At 36.8% G+C, this 21,615-nt stretch overlaps 1 protein-coding gene across 2 annotated transcripts in view; it reads left to right on the top strand.

Moving 5' to 3' along the window:
* Hspa4 (heat shock protein family A (Hsp70) member 4) overlaps positions 1-21,143 on the top strand; it is a 46,280-nt gene extending 25,137 nt beyond the window's left edge. For both annotated transcript variants that reach the window (XM_026400110.2, XM_026400111.2), the window contains 12 exons: positions 3,331-3,407; positions 5,251-5,402; positions 6,495-6,601; positions 7,001-7,134; positions 8,148-8,329; positions 9,352-9,441; positions 12,029-12,181; positions 13,413-13,538; positions 15,126-15,233; positions 17,287-17,406; positions 18,674-18,835; positions 19,009-21,143. In XM_026400110.2, the coding sequence (XP_026255895.1) occupies positions 3,331-3,407; positions 5,251-5,402; positions 6,495-6,601; positions 7,001-7,134; positions 8,148-8,329; positions 9,352-9,441; positions 12,029-12,181; positions 13,413-13,538; positions 15,126-15,233; positions 17,287-17,406; positions 18,674-18,835; positions 19,009-19,212 (1,615 nt within the window). In that variant the 3' untranslated portion in view covers positions 19,213-21,143. The remainder of the gene's footprint in view (positions 1-3,330; positions 3,408-5,250; positions 5,403-6,494; positions 6,602-7,000; positions 7,135-8,147; positions 8,330-9,351; positions 9,442-12,028; positions 12,182-13,412; positions 13,539-15,125; positions 15,234-17,286; positions 17,407-18,673; positions 18,836-19,008) is intronic.
* The last annotated feature ends 472 nt before the right edge of the window (positions 21,144-21,615 follow it).

Here is a 21,615-nt window from a genome sequence, read left to right as displayed (position 1 = left end):
TTCTTTCTTTCCTTCTTTTTTTTTTTTTTTAAAGGGAGAGGGAGAGGGAGAGGGAGAGAGAGAGAGAGAGAGAGAGAGAATTTTAATATTTATTTTTTAGTTTTCGGCGGACACAACATCTTTGTTTGTATGTGGTGCTGAGGATCGAACCCGGGCCGCATGCATGCCAGGCGAGCTCGCTACGGCTTGCGCCACATCCCCAGCCCTATGTCTGCTATTTTCAAAGTGACTTGCTTAGTTTTGGTTTTTTGGTGTTTTCAAGTATATTTTATGCTGTTGTTTTGCTATCTTTTACAGAACTGATGATGAGTAATTGTGCCTTCAGTGATTTGTTTCTACCCACTTATGTATTTTTAATGTCCACAAAGAAACTTGTATACAAAATATTCATAGTAGCAGTACTCATCATAGAACTGAAGTGGAGACATCTCAAATGTCCACCAACTGATGAATAAGGAAAACATGGCTCGACCATAAAATGGACTGTTATTTGGCAATTTAAAAAAATGTAGTAAAGATGCATACTAAAATGTGGGTGAAGGCTAATGTTAGAAGCCTTTTACAAAGGACCAAAAATGTATACTTTATTTGTATGAAAAATCCAGAACAGGCAAATGTATTGAGATGTAAAGTAGATTAACCATTTTTATTGCCTAGGGTTTTAGATGTATAAGGTAGAAAAATAATAATTTAAGGGTGATGACAATGTATGTTTGTTTTAGGGTGATGAAAATCTTAAAAAAATGATAATGGTGATGTTGCACATTTTAAAATATTTTATTTAACCTTTATTTTATTTATTTGTTTCTATGTGATGCTGAGGATCGAACTGAGGAATGCCTTATACCCGCTAGGAAAGCGCTCTGCTACTGAGCTACAACACCAGCCTATGGTTGCATAATTCTGAATATAAAATAGACATTGAGGCTGAGACCCTGGGTTCAATCCCCAGCACCACATTTGAAAAAACAGAACAAAATGAACACCTATAATTCCAGCAGCTAGGGATGCTGAGACAGGAGGATTGCAAATTCAAAGCCAGCTTCAGCAATAGTGAGGCACTAAGCAATTCAGTGAGACACTGTCTCTAAATAAAATACAGGGCAGGGGATGTGGCTCAGTGGTCGAATGCCCGATACCCCCCCACCCCCGCCAAATAAAAACACATTGAATTATATCTTTAATAGTGAATTCTATGGCATGTGATTTATATTTCAGTAAAATTTTTTAGAAAAAAGAAACTGCCAACTATCAGATCTACTGCCATCTTTCTTTTTTTTATATAATTTATTTTTTAGTTACAGTTGGATATAATATTTTTATTTATTTTCATGTGGTGCTGAGATTGAACTCAGTAACTTGCACATGCTAGGCTAGTGCTCTACTGCTGAGCCACAATCCCAGCTCCTATTGCCATCTTTCTGGAATCATCTTTACTCCTTTGCTTTTCATGGTTTCAATTGAGAACCATTTCAGATATGCAGCAAAATTGAATTTTATGATGAACATCATTATCTCATTACTTAGGTTCTACTGATGACTTTTATTATACTTATTTTATCATATACTTAACATTCTTCTCTACTCCATCAGTTTATTTTTTGACATATCTCAAAGTAAATGGTAGATATCTATGTAATGTTCTCAATGCCAAAGTTTTCATATTAAGCAGAATTCTTGTGTAGTTTTTTTGGGGGGATGGGTGGGAGGGGGATGGATTCTTACATATGATACACTTCAGTTTTAAGTGTTCATCTGCTGAGTTTTAACAGACTGTTTTTGGCTAATAATCTTTTCATGAGATAAACCAGAATCTTAGAAAGTTTCCTCATGCTTCCATCCTCAGGGGTAATCACTTGTGATATTTCTACATTTTTTGGCTATATGTTAAATTTGATTGTTCTCAAACTTATAAGTGGAATTGTAAGGAATGTAGTCTCTTGTAAGGTTCTTTTACTTCTTTGAGATTTATTTTAACTATGTAGTGATTTTTACTGTATTTATAGAACTGTGCAGTCATCACCATTACTCTCTCTTTTTTTTTTTAAAGAGAGAGTGAGAGAGGAGAGAGAGAGAGAGAGAGAGAGAGAGAATTTTTTTAATATTTATTTCTTAGTTTCTCGGCGGACACAACATCTTTGTTGGTATGTGGTGCTGAGGATCGAACCCGGGCCGCACGCATGCCAGGCGAGCGCGCTACCGCTTGAGCCACATCCCCAGCCCCATTACTCTCCTTTAGAACCTTAAGTGCACATTGCTAAAAGAAAGAAGGTAACCTGGAATGTTTGGGTAATTTTAACTATATGATGCTGGGAAAAGTAAAATCTAGGAAGGAAAGGGAGAGATGTATTCCTATTGAGCACAAGGAAGTTTTACAGCAGTGAAACTCTTCTGTATGTCAGAATGGGTGAATACTTAAACATTTGTCAAAACCCATGGAACCCTAATAGAAACTATGCAAAGTATCAGTATTGGCTCATTAATAGTAACAAATGTGCCACATTAATTGCACCACATTAATGTAAGTGTTAGTAGAGGAACTGGGCTGGGATTAAGGATTGAGTATATGGGAATTCTCTTTCTCTATAATCATAAAACTGATCTAAAAAAGAAGAAATACTATGCTTGATAGCTATTATCTCTTTTGTCTTGTTCTAGACACTAATCTATTTTCTGTCTGGATTTATCTGACCTGAACATTTCATGTAAATGGAGTAATAGATGTTCTTTTTGGTCTGGCTTCTACCCAGCTTAATTGTTCCATGTTGTAACAAATTCTTTTTATTGTATTGTTTCATTTTTATTGCTGAATACAGTTGATAGGTATTTGAATTGTTTGTGTTTCTTTTTCTTTTTTTCTTTTTTTTTTTTAATAGAGAGAGAGAGAGAATTTTTAAATATTTGTTAGTTGTCGGCGGACATAGCATCTTTGTTTGTATGTGGTGCTGAGGATTGAACCCGGGCCGAATGTATGCCAGGAGAGCGCGCTACCGCTTGAGCCACATCCCCAGCCCCTGTTTGTATTTCTTGACTGTTATGAATGATGCTATTTTTGTGAACATTCATGTATTTGTTTTTCCATGAACTTGTATTTTTATTTCTATTGGATGAATATGTAGAGTGGAATTGATGAGTCATATGATAACTTACTTCTGAATTTGCCATTTTGAGAAACTGCCAAAATTTTTTTTCAAAGCGGCTGTACCATTCTCATTTTACATTGCCCAGGAATGTATGAAGAGTCCAGTTTTCTCTTTGATTAGAGCGCATCCATTCCACATAAAAGTGGAATGCAATTTAACCTTTTTTCTTTTTTTTTTTTTTAAACAGAGGCAAATTTCTGGAGATGTGTGATGATCTCTTAGCTAGAGTGGAGCCACCACTTCGTAGTGTTTTGGAACAAGCCAGTAAGTATTTTTTGATTCTATTGTTTGTGCATGTCACACACTTTGGAAAATGTTCCTTATTATCCCTGCCACCCCCCAAGCAGTTTTCCAAATATTTGTTGAATGGACCCTTCACTTCCATATTAAGCTTTTTTATATTATCCTGAAGTGTTCCCCCTCCCCAAAATAGCTTTTGGTAATCATGAAGAGAAAGCTAATAAAATTCTTTAAGAAACTTAATTTAGACCCAAAGAAAGTTATGAACTTCTCAGTTTATTAAAAGTTATCTTTTGGGTTTGGCTCAGTGGTAGAGCGCTTGCCTAGGATGTGTGAGGCACTGGGTTCAATTTTCAGCACCACATATAAATAAATGAAATAAAAGCCAATTGACAACTAAATAATATTAAAAAAAAAGTCATCTTTTGTAACACTAACTTGGTAATTTTGTAAACTTTCGTATCAGTGAAGCTTCTTGGTTAGCTGAAAGATAGGGTAAAGGAAGATACTATACCCACATTTATTTAGCAGAATACTTGTAATTTTGTCTCAGGCTAAGATAGGTGGTGGCTTAATTGAGGAATATATTATATTCATTTATCTGAAACCTTGTTTGGACAAAACATTTACCTAAAGTGCCCTGTTGTGTTGGTTGCTGTTTCAGTGGTTTGCAAACTTAATTCAGCTCAGTATAGGCATAAGTATTAAATTAGCTTGATCACAACAGAGGAATATGTTCTTTCCACACTGAAACAGGCCCCCTTCCCTTTTTGTCCTTTGAGGAGCCTTTCTAATGTTGCCAAGGCTGGTTCAGAATCCTTGGGCTCATCATCGTGTCTTAAGTCTCTTGAGTAATGGGGGCAGTAGGTACATTGTACCTGATCCCAGCCCATTTCAAGCCCTTCACAAAAAAATTGTTGTTGGTTTTTAGATAATCAGGATACCAGATGGTATGAACACGTATTTAATGAACAGTAGCAAAGCATAGACATATACCCTCTTATCCTCCGAGGAGAGGAGACTGTATCTGTGTGTATGTGTGTGTGCTAGTACTGGGGATTGAACCCAGGGTCGCTTATCTGTTGAGCCACATACCCAGCTCTTTTTTTTTTTTTTTTTTTTTTTTTGAGACAGGGTCTCACTAAGTTGTTTAGGGCTTCACTTAGTTTCTGAGGCTGGCTTTGAACTTGACGATCCTCCTGCCTCAGCCTCCCCAAGCTGCTGGGATTATAGGCATCATTGCACCTTGTTGTATCTGTGTTTTAATCTGGACCATGGTTTTGCTCTGGATAGAGCACCAAAGTGACTAGATGTGATCCTGAATACCTTTTGTTAATTTGTGCCAGCTCAGGGCTGATCCCCCCCCCTTTTAATAATTTTTTTTTAAGTTGTAGATGGACACAATATCTTTATTTTTATATGGTGCTGAGGATCAAACCCAGTGCCTCACATGTTAGCACTCTACCACTGAGCCACAACCCAGCCTCTGACCCATTTTTTTAAGGCCTCCTTGATGGCTAGCAAACTTGAATGTTTGGTCTATTGATGTTTTAACAATTCTTTGCATGGGACTTTGCAGAGTTTACAGGATATGTACACTTCAGGACACTGAGTATTTCTGGCCCATACTTCCCTAAATCTTACTATTATGTGCCACCCTTTATGCATTATTTTGACTCAAAACATCTACTTTGATTCCATATACTGCATACCTATCTGAATGTGTGCATGAGTGTGTGTGTAGGGGTGGGGCGGGGCAAGTGATTTTGTTATACATCTATGAATATTTTACCAGGATAAAATCTTTCCCTTATAAATGCTAATGTAAAGATTCTTTTGATCTAAATGTCCAATTATTTTAAAATAGAGTTAAAGAAAGAAGATATTTATGCAGTGGAGATAGTGGGTGGTGCTACACGAATCCCTGCAGTAAAAGAGAAGATCAGCAAATTTTTTGGTAAAGAACTTAGTACAACATTAAATGCTGATGAAGCTGTCACTCGAGGATGTGCACTGCAAGTGAGTTTTCTTTTTGTTTCAGGTCATTGTAACAAGATGACAGTATCTGTTAATAGTAATAGAGGGGCTGGGGTTGTGGGCTCAGTGGCAGACTGCTTGCCTCACACATGTGAGGCATTGGGTTTGATCCTTAGCATCACATTAAAAAAAAATAAAGATAACGTGTCCCTCTATTACTAAAAAATATTTAAAAAAAAAAACAGATAGTAGAGGTCTGATGTTCATAAAAGGAATTGTATTCTGGGTTGGGGTTGTGGCTCAGCGGCAGAGCGCTTGCCTAGCATGTGTGAGACACTGGGTTTGATTCTCAGTACCATGTAACAGTCAATAAATGAAGATCCATTGACAATTAAAAAATGTTAAAAAAAAAGTGTAAAACTGGAACATATCTTTTAAGAAAAGGAATTTTATTCTGCAGCTTAAAGTAAGATGAATTTATTGACTAAATAGATAATTTTAGACTTGAAATGTTACAAGAAGCCGGGCTCATTGGTGTACGCTTGTAATCCCAGTGGCTTGGGAGGCTGAAACAGGACGATTGTAAGTTCAGTGCCAGCCTCAGCAAAACTGAGGTGCTAAGAAACTCAGTGAGACTCTGTTCCTAAATTAAAAATACAAAATAAGGCTGAGGATGTGGCTCAGTAGTTGAGTACCCCTGAGTCCAATCCCTGGTACGTACCCACCTCCCAATAGACCAAAGGGGGCGCATACACAGAAAAAAAAGGTACTAGAATTTGATATGATCTTTGTCTATATTTGAGGTGATGATTTGTCAGTTAAGAGTTGGGGATTAACCAAGAACCCATAGAAGGAACAAGGTAGCTTAATGTATACTGAGGAGAAAAATACTGGATAATAAATAAACCCGAAGTTTAAAACAGTTAAAAAAAAAAGTTGGATTAATGGAAAAATAAGGAATTACTAGATTACATAGGTTAATTTGACAATGGTAGAAGTTTGTGCTCGTTTACAGACATTGTTATTAATGACCATCTTATGACGATCTCCAGAAATGATTATTTGTAGGTCTAATGATGTTATTTCATATGGTCTATACTTGTCAAATGGAATTTTTAAAAATTATCATTCTAGTGTGCAATCTTGTCGCCTGCTTTCAAAGTCAGAGAATTTTCTATCACTGATGTGGTGGCATATCCAATATCTCTGAGATGGAATTCTCCAGCTGAAGAAGGGTCAAGGTAATACATTTGTTAATCATATTTATACCTACAGTTAATTCATTGTTAAGTCTGAGTAATATATAGCTTTTCATTTCAGCTTGCACAAATCTAATATTTTGTCATAATGTGCAAAGTGATCAATTATTGTAACAGGCATAAATTATCGTTCATTTAGTTTCCTACATTTGATCCTGTCGAAATCAGGTGCCTTTTATTTGCTGATTGAGTGTATTTTTTATTTATTTATTTTTTTTTACTAACTTTGTGTACACAGTTTCTTGGAAACTGAATAATAATAATGATAATAATGCTAGCTGAGAAGAGAGAAACTAGGATTGTATAATCATGAACTTGGAATATGGGTCAAAGTGTTAGGAATATCCTGAATTTATGTTATTGTCTTTTTCCTTCATTCAGTGACTGTGAAGTCTTTTCAAAAAATCATGCTGCTCCTTTCTCTAAAGTCCTCACATTTTATAGAAAAGAACCTTTCACTCTTGAAGCTTATTATAGCTCTCCTCAGGATTTGCCCTATCCAGATCCTGCTATAGGTAAGTAGTGTTAGGAATTGAAATGATAGGAACTTTTATCTACCTGGAGAACTAGGATGGCAGAAGGACCAGATGCAGTGTTCTGCAATTTACGTACTTTACACGACAAAAGAAAACCTTTTCTAATCTTATTACCAGCCTCAGAACAAACTGGCTGGCTGTTATTTTATTGGATCTCCCATTGTGTGGAGATTATTTCTCAGTTAATTTACAGTGTGATTATGCTTTATGTTAAAGAGTTAAATAAATTTCAGTATTGACTCTAATATACAGGTGAACAACATATATGGACAATCATTAGGGATTGTTTACAGTAGCGGTGCATCCTGAGTTTTGAAATTTTGTTGGCTAGAGTTTTTACATATATAGACTCTGGGAACTCTTACAATCTGGAAGTAATTCTAGTTGAAAAGAGAAATTATATATAGAGTTATACAGTAAAGGTCTAGAATATGTGGGCACAGTGTTCAGAGTATCCTTAGTGATACTTAGAAGGTGTGGAAAGTTAACTTATTCTGGTTTCCTCATTTGTAAAATAGGAATAGGGATGCTAATAATTCATAGTTTTGCATTGTTGTAGGAATAAAAAAGGTAAATAGGACTCTGGTATAGTAACTGGAATAGTAACTGGATCTAGAAATGGGAATTTCTTGAGGAATAAGAAAAGTAGCTTTTTTTTTTTTTGGAGAGGGAGAATGTGACAAGTGTATACTTTAGGAATTTATGAGGCTGTTGCATATAAAGCTGAAATAAGGTTCTAGAGGAACAGAAAAAATATTAAGAGACATTTGAGCTCCATTCGGAATAGAATTATAAAATCTTGACAATATGTGAAAGAATGAGAAATCTAATAATTTAGTAAGATTGTACCGAGAGTACTGACTATGCTTATTTGAAGTGTCATGTTAGTTATTGACCTGTCATTGAGGAATGAATGTAACCTACAGTATGGGCTTGTATTCATGTTTGAATTTGTTCTCTTGTGTGTTCTCTTTTGTGTCTCATGTCCTCAGCTCAGTTTTCAGTTCAGAAAGTCACTCCTCAGTCTGATGGCTCCAGTTCAAAAGTGAAAGTCAAAGTTCGAGTAAATGTCCATGGCATTTTCAGTGTGTCCAGTGCATCCCTAGTGGAGGTGCACAAGTCTGAGGAAAATGAGGAACCAATGGAAACTGATCAAAATGCAAAGGAAGAAGAGGTAACCTGGACATTTAATGTAATTATGATTGCCCAGAGGTAACTTGTCTAGAAGTTGTAATGAGTGGATGGGGTCATGGGAGCAAATTTGTGAGAGTTGCTGAGAGTAGTTTTGCAAGTGTCTTTTCCCCTACTATGGGTTAACCAGTAGAGGATCTTTACATGGAGTCTGTATGGAAATGGAACATAGATTACCTCTTCCCAGATCATGCTTTTCTCATCTTGGGTTATTTTTGATTCTTTCTGGTTATAGAAGAATGTTCTTGAGTCTCAATTGATTATTTTCACAAATAGAATAGGTTGTAAACTAATTTACTGAAATTATGCATTGGGTCTTATTCTCTTTGTGTATCAGATTCAAATCTTTATAAAACCACAAATGCTTGGGTCTCATTCCCAGAGGTTTTGTTTGAGTTGGTCTAGGCTGGGCCCAGGTATGAGCAGTGTTCAAAGTGTCCTAGGTTCTTCTAATATGTTGCAGGCTTTGAGGGACCACTGGTTCAGTTCTACAAATCCGTTGTTTTAATTATCGTCATTGAGGGTGTTCTTAATAAGTTCACCTCCTTTAGCACATACAGTGGTTGTCCTTTTGAATATGGAAAGGCTGATGTAGGAACTGCTTGGAAAAGTAAAGACTTTTGAGGGAAGTCTACTTATGAGAAGTTTGTAGAAACTTAACTGCAGATTGTATTTTGGAGACTGTTAAATTATGCTACATTGTATACTAAGAGTATTTAATGGTTTATGAAACCAATTCATAATCATTCTTGATTACATAAGGATAGGGCAGGGCAAGTGTCATCCTCATTGTACAGATAATGTTAGCTGAGCTCCCGAGGGGAGAATTTTGTATTTCAGTTAACATGTATGACATGAGCTGGAATTTGAACCTAGATCTTCTGGTTGCTGACAGTTGAACAGAAATTACATATCCTGCATGTGTCTTTGTCAGTGTGTCATGAAGGTTGCTTAGTCTTTCATTGGTATTTCTTGGTTTCTGAATTTAATTTGACCTGTTTTTAGAAGATGCAGGTAGACCAGGAGGAACAACATGTTGAAGAGCAACAGCAGCAGACACCAGCAGAAAATAAGTCAGAATCTGAAGAAATGGAGGTATGAGTTTTTATGAATTGCAGGCTTGTAATGTACATGGTTCTGGCTTAAAAGGCTATTTCTTGGAAAGTAGTTTATACTATATTACTTACTTGAACAATTTTTTTCTTAATATTTATTTTTTAGTTAGAGTTGGACACAATACCTTTATTTTATTTAATTATTTTTTTTGTGGTGCTGAGGATCAAACCAGGGCCTTGCATGTGTGAGGTGAGCACTCCATTGCTGAGCCATAACCCCAGCCCTAACTTAAAACAATTTTTAAGCAAGATTTTGTAGTGTTTTTGTAAAGTACTTTTTCTGCTAGAAAGTGCTTTTTGCAAGATGGTTTTTGAACCTCTATTCTAATTGTTACATGAAAAGAGCACTCAGACTCAGACATAGCTTTGCTAGGTAAATCAGATTTGTCAACTGCCTTACTCTTGCTTTTTTATTGAAAAATATTGCAAATAATGTATTTATGTACATTTTGTAAATAATATAAAAAATGTATTTATCCCACAATGAATATTTAACATTTTTGTATCCTTTTATTCTTTGATTCCTTACTTTTGAATTTCCATGTTTGAATCTGTTTTTTAGCATTAAAAGCACTATTTCTTTCAATTGCTTTTGACATGGCAATATATAATCTCAACCTCTTAGGAATTTCTTTTTTTTTTAGTTGTTGATAGACCTTTATTTTTTATTTATATGTGGTGCTGAGAATCGAACCCTGTGCCTCACACATGCCAGGCAAGTGCACTACCACTGAGCCACAGCTCTAGCCCTCTGGGAATTTCTTATTGTGGTACTTTAAATTTGGTAGAGCCTTAATGTGGCTTAAGTCTGTTGCCCATTTTCATGTCTGAACAAATTTTAACTTGCTTTCCTTTAGTTGTGCAAATAATAGTTAAAAAAAAAATGACAAGAGGAGATCATGCTCACAGATTTGATTCTCTTGTTGGCTCAGACCTTTGCCAAGATGGAAAACCCCTTTATTTTGGTCGGTAGGTGGTTATGGTGCAGTAGTGGGAGAGAAAATTATCCCTGTGTGTGTGTGTGTGTGTGTGTGTGTGTGTGTGTGTAAGGTGGGTGAGGAGAAAGGAAAAGTGTCAGGCCTGGTGTGCATCCTTCTTACCAGTGTGGTATTGCAGTGAGATGCATCCAAGGGATTTTTATGTAGACTTCCATGGGGTGATTCAGGAACTAAAGGACCTTTCATAATGTTATTTCTAAAGGGAAGGAAATAAAAATTACACATACGTTTCAGCTGCTATTTGGATAGGAGGCGAGGAACTGACATTGAAGTCTTGCCTCACATCATAGACTACAATTGAATTCCTGATAAATTCAAAAGTTAAAACAAAAAGGTTGAGTATTTTCCTAATCTGTGGATGGAAAAAGTCTTTCAAAGCATAAAGTAATAAAAGTTATCACAAAGGAAATGTTGGATACTGTGATGCTGTGGCTCAGTGGTAGAGTGCTCGCCTACACATGTGAGACACTGGGTTTGATCCTCAACACCACATGAAAATAAATAAATAAAATAAAGGTATTATGTCCATCTACAACTAAAAATATTAAGAAAAAACTTGCATAGAAAAATAAAACTAGAGGAAGCTAAAAGACTCAAAAAATTTACTAAAAACTGAAGAAAACAGTGAGTAGGCAATTTGAAAAAGTATGGTTTATAAGTGTGAGGAAAAAAGATTATTTTTTTTTAAAGAGAATTTTAATATTTATTTTTTTAGTTTTCAGTGGACACAACATCTTTGTATGTGGTGCTGAGGATTGAACCTGGGCCATATGCATGCTAGGCGAGCGCGCTACCGCTTGAGCCACATCCCCAGCCCGAAAAAAAAGATTATTGACTTAGAAACTCAAAATAGCAGTGAGATGAAGTTAAATGGATTTCCATTTGTAGATAGGGTGCTTTGGGATGAATTCTGTCAGTCCTTGTGAAAATGTAAATAGCTTATAGACATTTTCTAAATCACATTGGCATTACGTTGCTGATCCATAAAAATTTTATACCTTTTCCCACTAGTTTAATCCTTGTCTAAATTTATATAAGAATGGAAGAAGAATTTTTTTTTTCCTATTTCCTTCTTTTTGCTGTGTTGGGAATTGAGTCCCAGGCCTTGACATGATGTTAGGAAGTACTCTACCACTGAGCTATATTCCTAGCCCTAAAAATTTATATAATGATCAGGTGTTGATTATGTGATTGCAGAAAAATTGTGTGTATGTTTGTATTTTTTCAAAAATGTATTTTTAATTGTGATAAAGACACATATAACAAAGCTTACTGTGATAACCATTTTTTTAGTGTATAGCACAGTAGCATTAAGTAAGTACACATTTACTATGCCACTGATCTTTGAATCTTTTTTTATATGGCAAAATGAAACTAATCAGGAGAAGTGATCCACAGCTGTAATCCCAGTTACTTGGGAGGCTGAGGCAGGAGGACTAAAATTTTAAAGGTATGGAGATGTAGCTCAGTGGTAGAGTGCTCCTGGGTTCAATTCCAAGTATGCACTGCAGAAGCAGCTAGCTTTTGAAATTTAAGTTGTATATGTTTTTGTTCCTATTGTTATTTTAGACTTCTCAAGCTGGATTGAAAGACAAAAAGATGGACCAACCACCTCAAGCTAAGAAGGCAAAAGTGAAGACCAGTACTGTGGACCTGCCAATTGAGAATCAGCTGTTATGGCAGATAGACCGAGAGATGCTCAACTTGTACATTGAAAATGAGGTGATTATTTAAAATCTGTAAGAAAAATGAGCTAATGAATTAATATAACCATGATGTTCAGATACTGTTTCTAGAGGCTCTATGTATTTTTGGTAGTTTGGATTTTGATAAAATAATTTTGAATTTTTTGGGATAAGGCAGGTTTAAGTAATACATCCTATTGTATACCATGTCTTTCTTGTTAAAAGCTTTACTGTGAGATCCTTGACAATGTCTTTGGTTTGGGGTTGTATTGTTTAAATTGGGCTATAAGTATATTTGTTCCTTAGAGATTGGGATGTTTAAAGTAGTGAGTAATGGAAGTTGGTTAGCAGGAGAAACCACATAGCATTAATAGTAGCACTACTTGCTTATTTCTTCTCCTGTTGTGAGTCAGTGTGAAAATATAGCAGTTCTTTTTAAGAAGAGTGATATGTGATATTTGGGATCCTGGACCCCATTTACTCAGTTCATTGAGGTTTCTTATTATGTAATCCCTGGATCTCAGAATAGTTTTATTTTGCAGAATCTTCAGCATTTATATAACATGCATAGTATATCAGAACAGGTCATCTTATGACACTAAGCCTTTTTTTTGTTTTCTTTCTTAAATATTTTGGATTGAACTCAAGGGTACTTTACCATTGAGCCACATCCCTAACCCTTTTAATTTGGAGATAGGGTCTCATGTAAGTTGATGTGGCTGACTTCAAACTTTCTTCTCGCTTGCTTCAGACATTGGGATTATGGACATTTGCCACTGTGCCTGGCTGAACCAATTGTTTCTTGTCCCAAATAATTTTTCCTTATTTATTGATTGATTGATTGATTTGAGTGCTGGAAATTGAACTCAAGGGCACTTGACCACTGAGCCACATCCCCAGTCTCATTTTGTGAGTTGCTTAGCACCTCACTTTTGCTGAGACTGGCTTTGAACTTGCAATTTTCCTGCCTCAATGTCCTGAGCCACTGGGATTACAGGCATGCACCGCTGCGCCTGACATTGTTTTCCTTATTTTTGTGGAGTATCTATATCTTAATATTTTTATTCTCTTTTTCTAAAGTCACACACGAAACTCTGCCTTCTTGATCTTCAAAACTTGTCAAGGACTAGTCTTCCAGCTTCCTTTGGTTGGAGTGATTCAAAGAATTAAAAGGATTTGAGAAGGAATGGATCTTTGTTTTTAAATTTTATTATATGAAAGAGGAAATTGCCTTAGTTGTCTTAAGATCTAATTTGTATTGTTCTCAGGGTAAGATGATCATGCAGGATAAACTGGAGAAGGAGCGGAATGATGCCAAGAATGCAGTAGAAGAATATGTGTATGAAATGAGAGACAAGCTTAGTGGTGAATATGAGAAGTTTGTGAGTGAAGATGTAAGTGTCTGCTGCAATGTTTTACTCTGTCTTCTAGGAACATCTTTAGATGTCTTAGAAGGGAATTCTCTGTGTTTAACAAAATTATTAAAAGTGTTTTTTTTTCTTTTTTTTTTTTGAGGGTGGTGTATAGTTTGTATTTACTATAACAGTATTTCCCAAAGATTAGCCTTTGTACATCATTTCACATGTTCTTTCATTTCTTTTCCCTCTCTAGTACTGGAGATGGAATCCAGTAATGTTAATACCACTGAGCTTTTTATAATTTGAGGCAGGGTCTCACTAAGTTACAGAGGCTGACCTGAAAATTGGTGATCATCCTGCCTCACCTGGGATCCTCCCAAGTACCTGGAATTATAAGCATGTGTCACCCATATCCTCTCTCCCCCCACACTTTTTGGTGGTACTGGAGATTTAACCCAAGGGCATTGTAGCACCGAGCTCTCACCCCCCCCCCACCTCTTATTTTTTTTTTATTTTGAGGCAGGGTCTTACCAGGTTGCTGGGATTGGTCTCAAAATTGCAATCTTCCTGCCTCAGCCTTCTGAATTGCTGAGATTATAGGTTTCTACTACTGTGCTTGGCTCTGTAACCCCTGAACCTAGAAAATAAAAAGCTTCTGCCAGCCTTATTTTCTATGTCCCTCATCTCCATACTACTTTATTTTTTTAAAGCAACTGCCAGATATAGCAATGCAGTTTGTGTCACCAGTGTTTCAACTTTTTTTTTTTTTTTTTGCGAGGGGATAACAGGTCCTTATTTAGTACTTTGTTTAGAGACAGAATCTCACTGATTTGAGATTTCCTGTTTCTGAGGCTGGCTTTGAGCTCATGGTCTTCCTGCCTCAGCCTCCCAAGCAGCTAGGGTTACAGGCATGGAGGCGCCTGGCCACACTGTTTTGTTTTATTAAACATTGTTTGATTTTAATTATTGATTGACCTTTATATTATTTGTTTTTGTGGTTCTGAGGATCGAGCCCAGTGCCTAACATGCTAGGCAATTTCTCCACCACTGTGCTACCACTCAGCCCTCAACTGTGTTTTTTTTTTTAACTTTTTAAAAAAATTTTTTTAGTCGTGAGTGGATACAATATTTTTATGTGGTGCTGAGGATCGAACCAAGTGCCTCATACATGCTAGGCGAGCGCTCTTCCTCTTAGCCACATCCCCAGCCCTCAACTGGTCTTTTATTTTTATTTTTATTATTTTTATTTTTATTTTTTTAAAGAGAGAATGAGAGAGAAAAGAGAGTGAGAGAGAGGATTTTTAATATTTATTTTTTTAGTTCTCGGCGGACACAACATCTTTGTTGGTATGTGGTTCTGGGGATCGAACCCGGGCCGCACGCATGCCAGGCGAGCGTGCTACCGCTTGAGCCACATCCCCAGCCCCTTTGAGCCACATCCCCAGCCCCCTTTTATTTTTATTGATTGGTTGATTGATTGATTGGTTGAGGTGATGGGAATTGAACCCAGGGCCTTGTGCATGTGAGGCAAGCCTCAACGGTTTTTGATTGACCTAATTACAATATATATATATATATATATATATATATATATATATATAAATATATATTTTTTATCTGTAGGATCGTAACAGTTTTACCTTGAAACTAGAAGATACTGAAAATTGGTTGTATGAAGATGGAGAAGACCAGCCAAAGCAAGTTTATGTAGATAAATTGGCTGAATTAAAAGTAAGTGACTCTTGGAGAGCAGTGGTATCCCCGAGCCTTTAGAGTGTTCAAGGAGAGTAGTTCAAAATGGGGAGGAGAGCACAGGCTGAAAAACATGTTTTGAAGAATTATACCCTTATGACTTAGGCTCATTATAATCCTCACTTTTAGAGCCTTATAGCAACAGAATAATTTTTCTGAAAATTGAGTTTTGACTTCCAGTGTTTTATGGAGTTAGATATTTAGTGCATGAGTTAAAAGACAAGTAAGATACAGTCCTTACCCAAAGGTACCTACTATGTCGTTGTACTTGTAGTTTTCATTCTTTTTTTTTTTCATTATTTTTAAAATATATTTTTTAGTTGTAGGTGGACACAATACCTTTAGTTTGGTTTTATGTGGTGCTGAGGATCAAACCCAGTGCCTCATGCATGCTAGGCAAGCATGCTACCACTGAGCCACAACCCCAGCCCCGTCTTTTTTTTTTTTTTTTTATACTGGGAATTGAACTATACTACTGAACTGCATTCCCAGCACTTTTTTTTTTTTTTGGAGATAGCATCTCACTTAAGTTGATAATGCTGGCTTCAAACTTGTGATTCCCCTGCCTCAACCTGCAATAGCTAGCATTACAGTGTGTACCAGTGTGTGTGGCTGTAGTTTTGATTCTTGATAAAAACAAAATGACTAGATTTGTATTTAAAGAAACTAATTGTTAAACCTTAGGGTTAAAATATAAAGAACTACCCAAGTTAGAGACCTTTTGTTTGGAAAAAGATAGAAATGCACAAGAAGAAACTTTGAACATTTCCTTTTGCTTTTAGCTCAGAATTACTTGGTTTCTTGTGGAACTGGGCTATTATAATTACTCTTTTTAGTGAAATTGCTCAAGGACAGTGCCTGTAGTTTTATATCATTGTGGCAAGCATAGAGTGCACATGAAGTTCCATTTTGTTTTTTGTTCATTTTCTTTGTCTTCTGGGAGAGATGTCAAACACATGAAAGTAGAGACTAATAGTTTCAGCTCTTTGGGCCAATTCTTTTCATCTCTGTTTTCACTCCCAGTTGTTTTGAAGCATGTCCTTATGGTTTGGATTGATCCAGAATCATTTCTGTATGTATTTAAAAGAAAATAGAACTTCATTCTGTATCATTATTATGCCTAAAAAGTTTCTTAAGATCACCACAGTATTCCATTTTCAAGTTCCATTGTTTTATACATGATTATGTTTTAGTTAGGATCTCAATTGGTCCATACATTTTGTTGGTATGTCTCTTAAATCTGGTTTTGTAGTTCTCCTTCCACTTTTCTTTCCCCTTATTTATTTGATGAAGAGCTGGATCGGGCTGGGGATGTGGCTCAAGCGGTAGCGCGCTCGCCTGGCATGCGTGCGGCCCGGGTTCGATCCTCAGCACCACATACCAACAAAGATGTTGTGTCCGCCGAGAACTAAAAAATGAATATTAAAAATTCTCTCTCTCTCTCTCTCTCTCTCTCTCTCTCTCTCTCTCTCTCTCTCTCTCTCTCTCTCTCTCTCTCTCCCTCTCTCCTCTCTCCTCTCTCCTCTCTCCTCTCTCCTCTCTCCTCTCTCACTCTCTCTTTAAAAAAAAAAAAAAAAAGAGCTGGATCATTTGTCCTATAGACCCCTCCCCCCAATCCCCATCTGAACTTTGCTGATTTTCCTCTCCATAGTGGTATTTACATTGTCTGGTAAAGTGATGTTTAGATGTAGAGGCTTCATCAGATTCAGGTATTGCTCATTTTTAATTAAAAAAAATCATTTTTGGCAATAAACTTCCTATTCAGTGTATACAATGTCTACTAGGAGGCAAGTAATTTTTGGTTGTGTTTTGATAATTAGGACATACTGGTTGACTCTACATGAGACAATGTTGAAGAATATTCGCTCCAGTCTGAGCAGCCTAATATTTCCAGTGGTGTGGAGAAGCATATCTAACTTGTATATTTATATCCCTTGATATACATAAATGTACTTTAACTCATAATCAATGTTAGTCATAATAGAAACAATACAACTCTGATAATTTAAGAATTTGTTTATTCTCTTTTAAGAATTTAGGTCAACCTATTAAGACACGGTTCCAGGAATCTGAAGAAAGACCAAAATTATTTGAAGAACTAGGGAAACAGATTCAGCAGTACATGAAAATAATCAGCTCTTTCAAAAACAAGGTACTCCGCACCCCACTCCCACTCCCTTTCTCTAATCTTACTTACCTTGGTAGTCACAATTTGAGACATTTTACCTGCCAGTTTTTCTATTGTTCTCAACTCTCATTTAACAATATTTTCTTTCATTTTAGATGTTATTGTGTAATGTTTTATAGACTCTTATAAAAACTATAGGATTTGCTGCTTCTCTTTAGTAGGTGGAATCTGGGGTTGAGAAGTATTGTTTAGTTTCCTTTTTTTGCTATAAAATGCATCTTCTGCATTAGACTTAAGATTCTCTGGGGGCTGGGTTGTAGCTCAGTGGTAGAGCACTTGCCTAGTACACATGAGGTGCTGGATTTGATCCTTAGCATCACATAAGAAAAAAATAAATAAAATAAAAGGTATTTAAAAAAAAGATGCTGTGTCCTGAGAACATATCTGCATTGTGATTTTGTGTATTAGGCAGATGTCCTATATCGACAGTTAATTTATTAAAAGAGTTTTTGAGTACTATATGATATACACTCCATAAATATCCCATTGAGTCCATATAGGTGGTTTTATCAACATTTATAAGTAACTTCCAACAACTTTAAGCCTCATCTTCCTTAAACAGGACCCCAGGTAAATGATTGGGGACAGCTGAGATTCAGTCCAAAGTCTCACTCCAAAATTAGCATTTTAACCTTACTGTATTTCAGGTTCTTCCATTTGTTTATTACTTACTTACGTAAACTTATTTATTTTTGGTAGTGGTAGGGGGTCAAACCAAGTGCTTCATGTGTGTCAGGTAAGCCCTTTACCACTAAGTTCTATCCTTAGCCCTACTCCAGGTTTTTGTTGTTTTGTTAGTGTAAGAAATTTCTTTAAAAAAAAAAAAAGTTTAAAACCCAAACATTTTTTTCTTTGAAAGATCTTTAAAAATTTATATTTAATTATTATTTTTGTTCCAGAGTAACATGTTTAAACCTCAGCTTTCATTTCTATTAAAGTGTAAATTTACATGTGAAATTATTTTCAGAAGATTTTGCATAAAATGTGCATCATTTATATCAATGAAGCCTTTTAGCTGCCTTCTTGTAGGTATTCTTGGCCTTCAAATCTTTTTCCTTAAGGTTTAAACAATTAAAGTTTTTTTTACTATCTACTTAGTGCTAAAAGTGCTTCATTTTTTGAAAGATGGTACCTGTTTAAAAGATGGTGAAGATGGTGAAGAACTAGACAGTTTTTGGGACGTGGGTATTATGCCTTGATACTCATCTGACTACCTGCTGGTTGGTTATAGGAGGACCAGTATGACCATTTGGATGCTGCTGATGTGGCAAAGGTAGAAAAGAGCACCAATGAGGCGATGGAGTGGATGAATAACAAGCTGAATCTGCAGAATAAGCAGAGTCTGACCATGGATCCTGTTGTCAAGACAAAAGAGATTGAAGCTAAAATTAAGGTAATTCATGACTTTCAATGTTTAAGTCTTGTCAGCTTTGTTGGTACTAATAGTCCTCAAGTGACATTTGTCATTGTCACATTTTGGTTTGGGGATTGAGTGAGAAAGGGTGAACGTGGGTTTAGCATGTCATATGAAAATTTAAGAAACCGTTTTTTTCTCTTCCATTCTAGGAGCTGACAAGTATGTGTAACCCTATAATTTCAAAGCCCAAACCCAAAGTGGAACCTCCAAAAGAGGAACAAAAAAATGCAGAGCAGAATGGACCAGTGGACGGACAAGGAGATAGCCCAGGCCCTCAGGCTGCTGAGCAGGGTGCAGACACAGCTGTGCCTTCGGATTCAGACAAGAAGCTTCCTGAAATGGACATTGATTGATTCCTACACTTGTTTATATTAAAACAGACTATTATAAAGCTTTAAGTTGTCAACTTTGTTCTAAATATCAACTAGAGCAAGTGAATACTGGAGATTTCTTAGTCAGTTTTTAGGGAATTTGGGGGTGGGGTGGGGGATATAGGTAATGTACGGAGCATTTTGACTTCTAAATAGTTAGATACAGAAATTAAGTGCATTGTATCTTTTTTCATAATGGTACTATTTAGAAGCCCAGTTAGTCTTACTGAGCTTATGCTTCACTCCTTTTATGTTTAATCATGCTTCTTCAAAATAAGTTTATTTTGGAAAGTTGAGCTGCAGCAAAAGCTATAACTAGCTATCAAGCTGGCTTTTCATTATGACATTCATGGTAGGAGCTCTAATTATGCATCAAAAATCTGTTGTGGACATTGCCAGAAAGACTTTCTGCCTGGTGTGGGGTTAGGGTGGGCGCTCCCTCTGTTCCTGAGCAGGCCAGAGCGTGGTCTGGTGTGGATTAATGTAGGGGAGCAACAAAGGCACACTGATCTTCACCCTTCCCTTCCATCCCAGCCCCACCCTCTTCCTTCCTCCCAAGGAAAGAGCTCCTATTACAAATGGCATGGCTGCTTTTGGGATAGAGAACCCCCTCGCTGGGAGCAAATTGCAAACAGAATTTTAGACTTGGAGGTACTTCTTTAAAGTCTGTTCACTAACATCTTGAGCATCAAAGTCTAAATAATTTTCTCTGTAGAAGATGTACTGTTGAATATAGGCATGGTAAATTAAACTGAGGAACTGATCCTTGCTCATTATGGTATAAAGATTTGTATCCTGGCCTGTTAGTGAGAGATGTTCTGTGTAAACTCGAGGTATAGTTGGAACTCCCAGGATAAAAGTAAAAAGTTCTTTTTGGCTCATACACAGTCCACTTGTGTGTTAAGTATTAATATCTGTCATGAATCTGCCAATTTGTATGTGTTAAACAGATGACAGATCATTTTAAAAAACAAAAATACACGGGATTGTACTGGATGAGTCTGAAACAAATGAGTGTTAAACAATATGCCCATGTTAGAGCGATACCTCCTTAACTTTAGCTAATGTCAGGAGCACCAAAGCATTCCTCTGACTGCTTTTTGGGGCAGTGTGGATAGGAGCAAGGGATTTTGGAAACTTCAAGGGAAGCCTGTGTTAGAGGCCAGAGCTGGTTCCTCCTGCCTATAAACTGTTACAAGCTTTGTTGGTTATGTTTTGTATCTTTGTAATAACTGATATTCTGTATAACAGAGTGCCTCTCTGTTAGTTTTGCCCTATGTTGTTAGAACCAAGACTATACCTGCATAGTAGGAATAAATTTCTGTCCATCTCTGTGCAGAAAGGTTTTTAAATGTTAGAGCTCTAAAGTGCTGTAGAGATGATTGCTGGGAGAGGAGGAGGGGGAAGTTGGGTTATGTTGATGTGTAAGCGTCTCACAGTACAAGGACTGTGTTCCAAAGCACTGGGGCCCTATTCCTAAACTCGGTTTTCTCGTCCTGCTGCAAGAGTTCCAGCTGACCTGCTGTAAGGCCATGAGCTATTTGAGATGCTGGTGCAGGATTACGTCAAGTCTGATGCAACTCAGTCCTTAATGACCATTTCTTCTAAACCTTGTGTGTATGGGGGGTAAGGGCTTGGGTGTTGGGATGGGGATGAATTTGAAGTTTAAAACTAGGAATAGGATGGCATGGTCTGCTTGCTCTCTGTTTAGACAGGCTTTAAGACCAACTTGATATACATGGAGGCAGGCCAGAAAGTGGTTATTGATGACTTGTATACAGACAAGCATTTTCCAAGTTGCATTATCCAAATTTGTTAAAACTCCAGGTCACGTTCTTACACTGAGAAAAACATTCAGTAAACATGAGACAAGTTTAGGAAAAAACTAATAAAAGAAACCTGTCTTACACTCAGAGGAATGGTTTTCTTAATTTCATAATGCAGGCTTGTGTGTGTGTGTATGTATGTGCTCGCGCTCGTGCGCACGCATTTTCTTGTGCTCCTGTGTATCTGAGTTTAAAAAAAATTGAGCAGAGGCCTCTTGGCTGAATTCCAGTTAACCTCCTGGAGACCTCTTCCCTGAAGAGTAATAGTCAAGGTGATAAGTTGCTTCTTTTCATGTCTCAGTTCTCCCCCCTTTGCCCAGTTTTTCTGATGTAGGAACACTTATCTTGTCCCTGCAAATCATCCTTATTTGAGGATTTTGACAATCGAAGGTGATGATGGTGCATTAAGGTAAGTGCTAGACTGATAGATAACCTAAGAATAGGTGCTAGCCCAGAGTGTTGGTGACTATTGCTTGCCACTGGGCATGTGTTGGGGTGTGTATGTGGGGATGTTGGGGGGTGGAGGGGTGTAAGGAGGTGGGTGGTGGTGGTGGTGGTG

The sequence above is a fragment of the Urocitellus parryii genome, chromosome 1, assembly GCF_045843805.1.
Source record: "Urocitellus parryii isolate mUroPar1 chromosome 1, mUroPar1.hap1, whole genome shotgun sequence".
NCBI lineage: Eukaryota > Metazoa > Chordata > Mammalia > Rodentia > Sciuridae > Urocitellus > Urocitellus parryii.
Note: the sequence above shows the minus strand (reverse complement) of the source record. Positions and strands in the feature narration are given on the sequence as shown.